Raw genomic sequence first — 14,214 nt, forward strand, 5'->3', positions numbered from 1 at the left:
GTCAAATTTCGGGAGTATCGTATCTGTGCCATTCTCTCTGTGTAACTGTGGACGTGAGATCTTTGCTTCTGCAATAGGAATGCAGAAAAAAAATCACCGAATGGAAATAGAATTCTGTTGCAATACCCAAACATATAAGTCTCTGAGACAGGGGGCTTATCAATCAGAATCTGCCTGATTGATTTGACCACCAAATGTCACAGAAAACACATTTTGGTGAGGATGTGCTCAGCGCTGTGGGATTTGTAGCCTTACCCTTGCCTTTGCTTTCCACATATCAGCTAAAGGCAGTGACATCCCACGGAACACTGCTGGTTAACCTGTAAGGTGAAACTGGAGATGATGCACCCCACATGGAAAGTCCAAGGATTTAGTCAACACTAACCAACAGAAGAAACATACGTGCATCCAAAACACCGACCTTCACTGCACACATTCGTATCTATGTGTAAGAAACAAATGTTGTTGTAAACATGATTACATTGATACCTGGCTTAAGCAAAAATATCAGCTGATGAATATAAATTCCTGGGGACTGGAGGGATGGTTCAACTGTTAAAGACCATTGGCTGCTCTTCCAGAGTGCCAGGGTTGGATTCCCAAGCATGTGTATAGTGCACAGGAATGCAGGCAAAGCACCCACACGCATAAAATAAAAAACTTTTATTACAGGCCTTATAACGTGCAAATTTGGCTTTCACATAGATCAGCGTATCCTTCTGCCTGACATGAACTCAGAGTGTTTGGGATTTGACCCTGCTCTCCAACATTTTATTCTACCCTCTAAGATGGTCAAGAATCCCCGAATGCCGTTGCTAAGACGTCATCTCTGAACCTAACATTGAAAGGAGTAGTTGGACATTTCTTCAGGGGCTGATGGCACACATCTCTAATCTCAGCACTCAGGAGGCACAGGTAGGTGGATCTCTGTGAGTTCGAGACCAGCTTAGTCTACAGAGCAAGTTCCAGAACAGCCTCGAGACACAAAGAAGCCCTGCCAAAAGATAGGAATTGGACATCCATCACTTGTCAGTTCTGCTCCTGAGCTGTCAATCATTATATTTTCCCACAAATGCCATTCCAAATGTAGTTTTATATACAGTCCTTTTGGCTGTCCCTCTAGGACTAACAAACCTGACACACATTATCATGCTTCCAAGTAACACCATCTTGGGGGTCTTCCTCATATCTCAATTATGTGTTGGTGTCACAGGGAACTCATTACTGTTTATTTTATATGCTTACACTCTGCTCTTTAAGCCTCGTTTTAAGAAGCTGATCGATTCTGTTTTCATGCACCTGGCAATAGTTAATGTCCTGATGATCATATTCACGTTGATCTCACACATCATGTCATCCTTTGGAGTAACCAGATTTCTGGACGATGCTGGCTGCATGGCAGTTTTATTTATATTCAGAGTCGCCCGGGGTATGTCCATCAGTACCACCTCTGTTCTGAGCACATTTCAAGTCATCACCATCACTCCCAGTAATTCTAAGTGGGCATGGCTTAAGGCTAAACTCTCTAAGTGGACTTTTTCATCCTTGCTTTGCTCCTGGGTCATTAACATACTCATCTATGCATATATGATTCCAATGGTAATAGCCAAAACCAATGTTACTCATGTTGGCAGTGGATATTTGGATCCTTACTGTCAAAACAAGAACTTTGGAAACCGAAACCCGGGGTCACTTTTAAGTGTCATATTCATTCGTGATTTCTTATATGTGGCCATCATGATATGGACCAGCCTGTGCATGGTGACTCTCCTCTACAGACACCGCAAGAGAGCCCAGCATCTCCACAGCACAAGCCTCTCCTGCCAGCCATCTCCTGAACGCAGAGCCACTCACAGCATCTTGTTGCTGGTGAGCTGTTTTGTGTTCTTCTATTGGTTGAACAACTTCATCACCCTTTCTGGTATTTATATGCAAGCAAAAATTCCAGACTTGGATGGAATTAATGCAATTTTGGCAACATGCTACCCAACCATCTGTCCTTTTTTACTGATGAAGAATAACAAACATATTTTGCAATTCACTTCTTCCTTTTCTGTTATGAGGATGACCTGCTTTCAAAGAGCACTCCATGACTGAGCTCAAACCCACACTTTCTCATCATTGGAAAACTGTCTTAATGATTTCCATGGGACAAAGAATTTGAATGTAAATCGTGAATACCTGATATGGCCTTATTATAACTTAACATTCTGTTCTCTATTAAAATTCACGTAGTTAACATTTTTCTTGAATATAGCTCTGTGTACATAATTTTAATAACTTTAACACTTACTACCCACTCACATTATGACCCTTTGGACAAAATGAATATATTTTAAGTATTTTGAACAATATTCTACTTCTTGCTTTTTTGTTATTAAAATACTTCTAATAAAATTTTAAAATGCTTTTTGTGCTTGAGTTATGTTTTTTTGTGACGTGTTCTATCCTAAGGAATATCTTTTAACCATTGAACAAATAAATTTTCCTGTGTTACCTGTTATCCACCACGATTCTGCTGTAGCCAAGACGCTTTTGCGGTATAACTGACAGGGATGTAATGGAGGTCCTTGTCCCATAGCTTGCTCTGAGTCACCCATTGTTCTTTAGTATTTTAGTATGCTTTTAATCATTGCTTTCATTTTTGAAATTGTGATATGATTACAGCATTTCTCCCTTCCTTTGCCTCCCTTCAAACTCTCCTGTATATGCCTCTCTCTCCTCTCTTCAAACTCGTGGCCTCTTTTTCCATTAATTCTTGTTACATACGTGTGCGCGCGCGTGTGTGTGCGTGCATGTGCGTGCGTGTGCGTGCGTGTGCGTGTGTGTGTGTGTGTGTGTGTGTGTGTCCCTAAATGCACAAAGACTACCTGATCAGCATGTGTATTTAGATATACTAGCCATCAAATAAATACAAATCAAAACTCCAGTGAAATTCCATCTTATACCAATCAGAATGGCATTACTTTCCCCCATCTCTTTCCTCATACCAGACCCTCCCGGCTGCTCTTCCTCAAACCCCTCCCAAGACCCCTACTCTCAAGGTGACAGCTTCTTTTTCTTTGATTATTATTATGATTATATATATATGTGTGTGTGCGTGTATGCGCGAATACATATGTGTGTGCCATCAGTACTCATATTTTGTGAGAGCCCATCCCCAGACAGAAAACTATAGACAATGACAGCTTGAAGAAGAACTAGTTTTTCCCAGGTATGAGTCCCCCAATTATGGGTCATTCAAAGCAGAATTGTCAGTCCTGACCATATACACACAAACCATAAATAATAGTTTAAATAAATAAAAAAAATACTTTGTGACCCAGCTGTAACATTCTTTGGCATTTACCCAAAATGGTCCGCATAAACAGACCACAAAGATCTTTCTGCAAAATTATGAGGCCCTAATGGGACCCTCAGCATCCAGGTAAGGACCAAGGCATGGGGGCCATGCGTCTGTAGCTGCAGCAATAATATGAAGACAGCCAGGCAGTGGTGGCGCACGCCTTTACTCCCAGCACTTGGAGGCAGAGGCAGGCGGGTCTCTGAGTTTGAAGCCAGCCTGGTCTACAGAGCGAGTTCCTGGACAGGTTCCAAAATAATACAGAGAAACCCTGTCTCAACAAAAAAAAAAAAAAAAAAAAAAAGTGAAGACACCATGATTTCCGATCCTCCCAGGCCTGTCAACAGAGCCTAACTGGTGATAGCCATGTCCCATGGGAGATCTTGCCTCAAAAGAGAACAACGAAGAAGACTCATAAAGGAGGTAAGGCTGAATAGTAATGAAGAACACTGTGGTGTTGACTCCTAGATATCATATGGCTGTTGCAAATACGAAATCACAGCCTCTGTGGTGACCTTCAGAAAATCAGGGGAATTAAAAGTTCTAGCATGGGATCCATCATGAGTTCCCACCCTTTGATGGGAAGCTATTGATAACTGATGGCTTCTGATGGAGAGAGAAAGAGAGAGAGAGGTTATTCTTGAAGGTTGTGGCCCCTACTGAGTTGACCATTCTCCAGTGGATGATCCCACACCCAGGAGTATATGGATAGCACAAACTGGACCCATTGGATTTCTTTCTAAGAGAACATGAACTTGAAAAGAGTGAGGGAAAGATCTGGGGGGAAAGGGGGAAGGAGTGAAGAACGAGAAGGCTGGATCAATGGCTGAGTGGTTAAGAGCACTGGCTGCAATTCCCAGTACCCACACAGCCGCTCACAACTGTCTGTAATTCCTGTTCCAGGTGATCCAACACCATCACACAGACATAGATGCAGGCAAAACACCAATGCACATAAAATGCAAATAAACAATTTTTAAAAGAGTAAAGAAGATCAAACACACATTATATGAATTTTTCTTTTCTTTTTTCTCTTTCAAGACAGGGTTCCTCGTGTAGTTCTGGCTGTCCTGGAACTCCCTCTGTAGACCAGACTGGCCTCAAATTCACAAAGATCTGCCTGACTCTGCCTCCCAAGTGCTGGGATTAAAGGCATGTGTCACCACAGCCTGAATCAATTTTTCAAAGAATTAATAAAAAAAATTGAGGGACTTGAGATATGACTTAGTGGTTCAGAGCACTTATTGCTCTTGCAGAGGACCCAGGTTCAATTCCTAGCACCTACATTGTGGCTCACAGCTATCTGTTAACTCCAGTTCCATGGGCTCTGGATGTCCCTTCTGACCTCCACCAACACCAGGCATGCATGTGGTACACATACATTTATTCATAAAAAGCATTCAAATACATAACATTTAAAAAAAAGCATAGGAAAAGATTTTTTCAAAAGGCTCAATAGATGGCTCATCAGTTAAGAGCTCTTGCTGCCTTTCCAGAGGACCCAGGTTTGGTTCCCAGAACCATGGGGGTGAGGGGCTCACAACAGCCAAAAGTTTGCTTTTGATTCTTTGTTTTTGTTTTGGAAAGAGGTGGGACAGAGAGAACATGAAGTTGGATGGGGATGTGAGGAGGGTCTTGAAGGAGTTGGCAGAGAGGGGGAAAAATTATCAAAATATATTGTATGAAAAAAAAATTTTTAAAACCCAGCAGGGATGAGAGAGAGTCTCCTAAAGCCCCAGTCATATATCTGGGGCTATTGGCAGTTGATGGCGACTAAAAGGAGAGGCATTTTTCCATAGGAGTGTGGCCATGGTACTGTCCGTGCCCCAGTGAATGGCCTCACACCCATGAGCATGTGGGCAGCACGGAGTGGATGAAATGAGTTAAAATTTTTAAAAAGAGAAAAAGAAGCACATAAAGTTAGGAGAGAGATGTGTTTGGAGGACGCTAAGGGAAATTTGAGAGAGTTGGAATGGTAAGTGGACATGATCAAGATAGACCGTATGCAATTTTCAAAACAATAAATAAATAAAATGTCATTTTAAAAACAGGCTTACGAGACAAGAGAATAAGGTTTATATGTGGTCATAGATATTCTCTGGTTTATTGTGAATCCAGGAAGTTAGGTTTCACAGAAATCCAGAATTTCTTTTTTTTCAGATAGTCCATTTCTGTTGGGGCTTTGCCTGCATCACGTGCATGCTGTGCCAGCACCTGCAAGCAGGGGGAGCCAGATCCCCTGTAACTGGAATTACAGATGGCTGTGAGCCACTATGTGGGTGCTGGCTGTTGAACCAGGGTCCAATGCCAGAGCAACAAGTGCTCTTAACCGGGGAGCCATGGGTCCAGGGTTATCTCTTAACACACTAATTAGAGGTCTCTTTGTGGCCATCATGATGTGGACCAGCCTCTATGTGATGACTCTCCTCTATAGACACAAGAGAACCCAGCATCTCCACACCTCAATCCTTCCTTCCAGCCATGCCCTGCACACAAGCCACACCCAGTACCATGTTTCTGTGTTCTTATAGTTGAACAACTAATATATACCTGAGAAAAATCCAAGATTGGAGAGAATTAATGCAATTTTAACAACATTCACAAAAGTTATAAAATAGAATCAAACTGGATCTCCATCAGCTCATAAATGGATGAGGAAAATGTAGTATGTTTACACATTATAATATGACTCAATTGGCTGGGCAGTGGTGGTGCACGCCTTTAATCCTGGCACTCAGGAGGCAGAGGCAGGCGGATCTCTGAGAGTTACAGGCCAGCCTGATCTACATTGTGAGTCCCAGGACAGCCAGGACTCTGTAGAGAGACCCTGACAAAAACAAAAAGATGTTCAATGACGCACCTGAAGCATGTAAGCCTTTGTAATTGTTTAATTTATATGTCTTTCATCTATGAATATCGTCTTTGTGCTTATATACTTCCTACTACCTTGTCTAATTCCCTTTTCATTCCCAGTGATCCCTATTTCTAGTCACTTCTCTTGTGTGTGTGTCTAGTCTATATATGTGTATATATATACATATATATATATATATATAGAGAGAGAGAGAGAGAGAGAGAGAGAGAAACAGGGTCACCGTGCAGAATTGACTGCCCTTGAACTTGAATTTGCCATGTACATCAGGCTAATTTTGAACTCAGAAAGCTGCCTGCCTCTGCCTCCCAAGTGCTGTGGTTAAAGGGACCCACTATACCCAGCCATCCCTCCTTTTTCACTGTCTCTTTTATGTCTGATGACATTGCTTCTCTGGATCTTACAATCTCTGCCCCTCTCTTCCCAGTATTACCTGGGTCTTAGAGAGGATGGACACATACCATGTTTAGGTATCGAGACTTAATGGCCAGTTTTTCTCAGTACTTTGAATATTTATGAAGACACCTATCAACCATCCACATCTGTTGATAAGAAGTTTCTCTTATCCAGGCTGCCTGAAGACTTGTCTGTAGAAACAGTCATATGTATTTGGAAGACAGACTAACTACTACTGTCTGTTTTGCAAAACTGAGTGATCTCAGAGTAAAACTCTATTCTTCAGCAAAGCATGTGATAGAGTCGTGACTAATGCACCTATTATGTGATCAAAATAAAACTCTTAGTACGGTGTCCTGTTCTCTATGGAACCTTAAAATACACTGTAAGATCAAAAGGCACAGGGTTGGAGAGAATGGCTCACCACTTAAAAGCACTAGCTGCTTTTCCAGAGGACCTGGGTTCAATTCCCAGCACCTACAAGGCAGCTCACAACTGTTTGTAACTCTAGTTCCAGTGGATCTGAAACCCTCACACAAATGTCCATAAAATAAAATGAAATAAAAATTCTTTAAGAGTAGAAGGCATGATCGCCTCCAATGAAACAGTGTGAAATGTTCCCCGCAGCCCTGCTCAGAGCTCAGCTTGCTCTAACAGCTGTGATAATTGCCATCATTGTCTTAAAACTTTTAATGACACCTCAGTCCTCAAGTTTACTTTCTGTTAAGAGTTCACCTTGGGGAAACTCACATCTCCGCGTGTAGACTTCACACTCAGCCTGCTAAAGTCATCTGAGATTCCTGTTGCATCTGGGAGGGAGGTGTTTTCCTCTTGGGCGCTTCAAACGACATGCAGTCAACAAGGTCTTTGACGCCATGGGTGACAAACTGGCTCACATCCACTGGGAGGAAGAGTCCTGTCATCATGCTGTCCTTGCCTTGATTTAGTCATGGCTCCTGCTATGCAGTCTTTCCAAGACATGTCATGGCTGTGTGATTCACCCTGCTGTGAGGAAGGCTCCCAGAACGCAGCCCTCAGAGCAGAGAGAAGTATGCTCATGGCACTCTTCTCCTTCTCCAGTCTAGCCTGTGGTAGAGTTGGGGTTTCTTTCAGATTTCTTTGCCTCATATTTTCTTTCAAGTTAATGTAATTGTATCTTTTTTTTTTTCAAGACAGGGTTTCTCTAACTGCCGCCTGGCTTAATTGTTTCTTTTTTGTTTTTCTTAACAATCCTTGTCTTTAATCCCTAATAGTTTCCCTATTTTCTTCCTTTTATTTATTTGCATGTGTTCTAGACAATGATTCTATTTCATGAGGAGCATCGGCACTTATTTCTCTCAATAATTCTAAAATCCTGCAAGAGAAGCTACAGCTCAGAAATTTGTCCTTTCATTCACTTCCAAAAAGGGTTGCATAGGTGATTGTAACAAATTTGTAGTTTTGCAGTTACTATTTGAATCATGTTTGTTTGTTTGTTTGTTTGTTTGTTTGTTTGTTTGTTTTTTGAGACAGGGTGCAAACCTGGCTGCCCTGGAACTCACTCTGTAGACCAGGTTGGCCTTAAACTCAGAGATCCACCTGACTCTGCCTCCTGAGTGCTTGGGTTAAAGGTGAACCCCACCATGCCTAGCTCAGCCCCAACTATTTTGTTTGTTTTTGTACAGTCCTGACTATCCTGGAGCTAACTCTGTAGACCTGACTGGCCTTGAACTCACAGAGATCTGCATCCTCTGCCTCCCAAGTGCTAGAATTAAAGGTGTGCACTACCACTGCCCAGCCTGCCCCAACATTTTAATCCTGATGCTATCTCTACCCAGGACTGACTTTAAATTCACATCTGATTCTCAGTTGGTTCCTATTACACCACGTTTATCTTTCCCTTCAATGCCCTACTTGAGTCCATTTTTAATTTCCCTTTCAACGTCATTGCATCTCCAAACCTCTCATCCATTATCAATACATATTCCTGACACAGGCACTCTGTAATTCACTTTCATGGTGGAGTTTTTCTTTACGTGATTGCTAATATGTGATTTTTGTTTTCAGCATATTGAGAAATACTTGTGTAATTGATGTAGAATTCATAATTACTACCAAAAAAATGAAACTCTTCTGCAAAAGGAGCTATGGCTTTCAGTTTTGTTTTTGTTGTTGTTGTTTGTTTTTTTCAAGCATAGAACTTGAACTGCAAGAGACCTTTCTTTTCAAAGAATTATTTACTTAATATGTGTACATTATAGATGGTTGTGAGCTACCATGTAGTTGCAGAGAATTCAACTCAAGTCCTCTGGAAGAGCAGCCAGTGTGCTTAACCTCTGAGCCATCTCTCGAGCCCCTCAGTGTTGTCGTTTATCACCCACTTCCTGTGTGTCTGATAGAGACAGATCTGTATTTGTGGTGATAGTGCTTTAAGATTTTACCTATGTTAAGGATATAAATGGTATCAAGGCTGGGTGCGGTGGAATTGGGAGGTAAAAAACAGGCCAATATGAGGCCAGTCTCATCTACATAGTCTAGATAGCCAGGGATACTTAGGGGGACCCTGTTAAAACCAAAAAATAAATTAAGTGGCCTCACTCAGATCTCTTAAAGGCTCTTAAGTCGGTTAGTTTTGTTGAATACTGTAAGACTTCTCAAATACCTCATTGCAATAATTCATTATTTTCTTGCAATTTTCTAAGTTTGTTTTATATATATATATATATATATATATATATATATATATAGTGTCATAATATTTCTGTACACAAATTTATTTTTATTTTATTTGGTTTTTTGAGACAGGGTTTCTCTGTATTGCTTTGGAGGTAGCCCTGGAACTCGCTCTGTAGACCAGGCTGGCCTTGAACTCACAGAGATCCACCTGCCTCTGCCTCCTGAGTGCTGGTATTAAAGGCATGTGCCACCACTGCCCAGCATTTTTACACAAATTTAAATGTTCTGTACTTAAAGACTTGGGAATGCAAGGAATGATGCTGGTGGAAGCAACCAAATTTGGTATTGGTTGTCTAATACCAAATGGTCATCCCTGAAAACAAGTAACATTATACAAGGCAAGCGGGTTGTATTTATGTACTTAAGAATTACATACATACATACATTATATGAATGTACATAACAGCAATTAAAGAGGTTATGAATTTGAAAGAGAGGAAGAGAGGTACATAGAGGGTTTCGAGGGAGGAAAGGGAAGGTGAATTGATGTGATTATTTTATAATCCCCAAAATGAAATATATGCATATTACTTAAAAAATAAAATAAGGATTCAATTTGAATGTTTAAAACAAGACAAGGGGTTGGGTGTTGGTGGTGCACACCTTTCATACCAGCACTCGGGAGGCAGAGGCAGGTGGATCTCTGTGAGTTCGAGGCCAGCCTGCTCTACAGAGCTAGTTCCAGGACAGGCTCCAAAGATACACAGGGAAACCCTGTCTCAAACACACACACACACACACACACACACACACACACACACACACACACACACATGAATGACAAAGGGGCTGGAAAGATGATGATAGCTCAGTGGTTAAGAGCACTGACTTGGGTTCAGTTTGCAACAACATGGCTGCTAACAACCATCCATCCGTAACTCAGGTTCAAGGGGATTTGGCCTCTGAAGCACTACACACACAGTGCACAGATACACATGCAAGCAAAACATCCAGACATATGAAATAAAGGAAATGGCCAAGCAGTGGTGTTCACCTTTAATCCCAGCACTCAGGAGGCAGAGGCAGATAGATCTCTACGAATTCCAGGCCAGCCTGGTCTCCAGAGTGAGTTCAAGGACAGTCTGGGCTACACAGAGAAACCTGTTGTGCCCAATGTGCCCAAGTCATGAAGATCCCCAAAGACCACCAGGGAGAGACAGACCCACTGATGCAAATGCATAAGGGTTATTGTTCATCCAACCATGACAGGGACCTCGTCTAGCTGGCCAACACAGCAGCCACCAGAGGAAGGGAGCTCCCTGTGTACTGTCAGGGTTTTAAAGGCAAAAATCACGGGATTCCATCAGTAGGTATGGGTTGGCTTCTGATTGGTTGATATTTGGGGAACAATCAAGGGAAATTCTCAAAGTCATTATTTTGGCATAAAATACCTGTGCACCAATTATTTTCATTGGTCAATGCTGAGAGGGAACATTCTGTGGCTTCTATGGCTTTGTCTTGTTACCTGCAGGTGGCCTGTTGTTCATAGATACCAATAGTTTTTAGAACCGTAACCTGGAGACTACAGGGGAGGTTTTGGTCTCCGCTGGAGTTTCTTTTGTGGCAAAACAGTTTCCAGGAACCAAGCATCTAGGAGGCTGGGGGAGGGGAGGGTCTGGAATTTCTTTGTGTTCAGTTTTGGCCCTAGGCTCCCGGAGGCTGGGGATCTGAAGTTTCTTTGTGTCGTGTGCTGAGTCAGAGGCCTGTATGTCTTTTCTGTAGTCTGTCATGGCTGCTAAAGCAGGGGGCTGAGTGAGGGTCTGGTCCCTTTATTAGTTTACCCCTTTCAAAATCCTATCTGGAAAAACCAAAAAGAAAAAAGAAAGGAAAGAAATAAAATCATACATTTAGTCTGTTTAGTCCACTTGGCTTTTGTTGTTGTTATTGTTGTTAATTTATTGATAGGTCTTGACAAACACCATACTTGTATATTTTTTATTTAATTTTTTTATTTAATTTATTATTTTACATGTCAAACCCAGTTTCCCCTCCCTCCCTCCCTTTTACCCTCTCTGCCCTCTCACATGCACCCTAACCACCCTCCCCTCCCATCCCCCACCCCAATTCCATATGTAGGGGAATGCCATCCAGGTGGGGTCATGTAGATCTGTTAGGTCATTTGAAGTAGGGACTAGGGCTTCTCTCCTGTCTCTAGATTAAGGCAGTTATCCCTCCATGGGGGATGTGTTCGCAAGGTCCTTTTGTGCACCAGGGATACATCCTGGCTCCACTGTCTGAGGTCCCTTAGACTGCTCAGTCCTTCTGGCTGAGACCATATTCAGGGGGGGCTGAGTCAGTCCCATGCTGGATTCCCAGCTATCAGTCAGGGGCCCGCTAGCTCCTAATGCTTGTATATTTTATTATGGCATCTAATTACATGCACAAACGTGACTTTCTTTATATTCTCCCTTTGTTCCCTTCTGTATCACTCTCCAACCTCCATTTCTTTCTTTTCTTTCCTTTTTTTTTTTTCCCCCTGAGACAGGGTTTCTCTGTGTAGCCTTGGAGCCTGTCCTGGAACTCACTCTGTAGACCAGACTGGCTTCGAACTCACAGAGATCTCCGGCCTCTGCCTCCCAAGTGCTAGCATTAAAGGCATGCCCCACCATGCCTGGCTCCAATCTCCATTTCTGCTTCAATGCCTTCTGTCTTTTGAGGTTCTCAAGCTAAGAGTCTCCCTATTGAGTTTGTAAATTTCTTTACCAGATTCCGCATGTGAGGACATACATGGTGTTTATCTTTGTGAGAAGTGTTTTATTTTGCCTAACACAATGATCTATAGTTCTGTTCATTTCCTGCAAATAATAAAATTAGTGACAGAAAAATGTGCTCAACACTGGAGCATGTGTAGTAAAATTGTCCCCTCACATTGAGCAGCTCTACACAGGGACCGAGCCCCTTTAAAATGCTTCAGATATTTGCTAGTGGCCAAAGACTGGCAAAACACAAATGGGAAATCTGCTTTTGTGGAAAATTGTTTTTTTTTATTCTTTTATTTTATATGTACAGGGGTTTTACATGAATGTGTGTTTATGTGGTTCATGCATGTCTGGTGCCCACAGAGTCCAGAAGGTATCAGATTCTCTGGAACTGGAGTTACAAACAGTTGGGATTTTAAAGGTAAATACCTTGGAAGATTTTTGCATGCAATTGGAACTATAAAGATGTGTAAATATCCATGTTACTGTGCCTTTTACACACTCTTCTTGGGAAAGATCAGAACTTTCAAACAGGGCTTTTAAAATATACAGTATGATCTACTGAATAAAAACTATTTATAACATGAAAATTTGCCATCCAGGTTATTAACAGATCCTGATACTTAATATAACAGCATTCAGAAGATGTGTGCATTGAGACCACGTACTTCAACAACTTCTGTCCTCTGAGGTTCTCAAGACTCCCTGGAATGTAGTTCCCAGGGGTTACCACATCTGGACCTGAAAAACAAAGGACTTTGACATTTCTCTGACCTCCCTCCTCCTGGAGGGTCAATCAGTATATTTTCCCACAAACATCAGTATGTAGTTTTATAATCCAGTCCACTGAGTTTTCACTGGAGGCCTGACAAGCCTAATAATATCTAAAGCATCACTGAGATAATGTTTCCAAGCGACACCATCTTGGTGGGTTTCTTGCTACCCGAGCTTTGCCTGGGTGTCATAGGAAACTCATTGCTCCTCATGCTGTATGTCTACAGCTTCTTAGTCAAAGCTCACTTTAGCAGACCCATCAACCTTATTTTCATTCACCTTATGATAGTCAATGTATTGACGATCATATTCTCTACGATATCATATGTCATGGCGTCCTTCGGAGTAAGACATTTCCTGGACGATGCTGGCTGTAAGGCAGTTTTATTTGTGTTCAGAGTCACCCGGGGTATGTCCATCTGCACCACCTCTATTCTGAGCACATTTCAAGCCATCACCATCACTCCCAGTTATTCTAAGTGGGCGTGGCTTAAGCCTAAGCTCCCGATGTGGACTTTCTGCTCCTTCCTGTTTTCCTGGTTCATCAACCTGCTCATGTATGTGCACACCATTAAGACTGTGATATCAAAATTCAATTACACGGATGTTGAGTATAGATATTCTCATGTTTACTGTAAAAGAATACCGAATGACCCCAATGAAGATTTTTTCCTGAGTGTTATCATAATAGGAGACGTCTTCTTTATGGCCATCATGATATGGACCAGCCTGTATATGGTGACTCTCCTCTACAGACACCGCAAGAGAGCCCAGCATCTCCACAGCATAAGCCTCTCCTGCCAGCCATCTCCTGAACGCAGAGCCACTCACAGCATCTTGTTGCTGGTGAGCTGTTTTGTGTTCTTCTATTGGTTGAACAACTTCATCACCCTTTCTGGATCTTATATAGATGAAAGAAGGCCAACACTGGGGGCAATTGTTGTGATTGTGTCATCAGTCTACCCCACTCTCTGCCCATTTTTACTGATGAGCAATAATAGAATGATTTCACAGTTTTTTTCTTCTTTATCAACACTAAGAGCTACCTGTTTGCAAAGACCATCCGGTGACTGATATGAAGCCCAGATGTCCTCATCAGCAAACAAGTCTCTCTAATGATTTGTGTGCTAAGTTTGAAGCTGTGTGGCTCTTGAATCCTTGATATGGTCCAAGTGAAAATTCACACAAGTTGTACATTTTTAGTATTTTGTCTCAATAAAAAGCACTTCCATACAGTTTCAATAATTTTCATATTTATTGTCCATTTAAATTATAAGAGTTTGCAGCTTGTAAAAAAAAAAAAAGAGTGGTCACATTGAACTCTGTGTGAGTGCCATGACACCCACACACATTTTGCACACATTGTCCTACACACATACAAAAACACTCTACAAAGATTCTCTCTTTTTTTTTTT

General features: G+C 41.8%; 2 protein-coding genes across 2 annotated transcripts; both read left to right on the forward strand.

The window, feature by feature from the left end:
• The first annotated feature begins 1,149 nt into the window (after positions 1–1,149).
• On the forward strand, positions 1,150–2,097 carry LOC127238683 (vomeronasal type-1 receptor 4-like). The gene has a single exon (XM_051207351.1). The coding sequence runs from the start codon at positions 1,150–1,152 to the stop codon at positions 2,095–2,097; it is 948 nt and encodes a 315-aa protein (XP_051063308.1).
• Positions 2,098–12,859: 10,762 nt separating this feature from the next.
• LOC127238696 (vomeronasal type-1 receptor 4) lies at positions 12,860–13,873 on the forward strand. Its single transcript, XM_051207364.1, has one exon. The coding sequence runs from the start codon at positions 12,929–12,931 to the stop codon at positions 13,871–13,873; it is 945 nt and encodes a 314-aa protein (XP_051063321.1). The 5' UTR covers positions 12,860–12,928.
• Positions 13,874–14,214: the final 341 nt, after the last annotated feature.

The sequence above is a fragment of the Phodopus roborovskii genome, unplaced genomic scaffold (assembly GCF_943737965.1).
Source record: "Phodopus roborovskii unplaced genomic scaffold, PHOROB, whole genome shotgun sequence".
NCBI lineage: Eukaryota > Metazoa > Chordata > Mammalia > Rodentia > Cricetidae > Phodopus > Phodopus roborovskii.

What these genes read in the sequence shown, in the direction of transcription:
- LOC127238683 (XM_051207351.1), top strand. Translation starts at nt 1,150, where the DNA reads ATGCTTCCAAGTAACACCATCTTGGGGGTCTTCCTCATATCTCAATTA.
- LOC127238696 (XM_051207364.1), top strand. Translation starts at nt 12,929, where the DNA reads ATGTTTCCAAGCGACACCATCTTGGTGGGTTTCTTGCTACCCGAGCTT.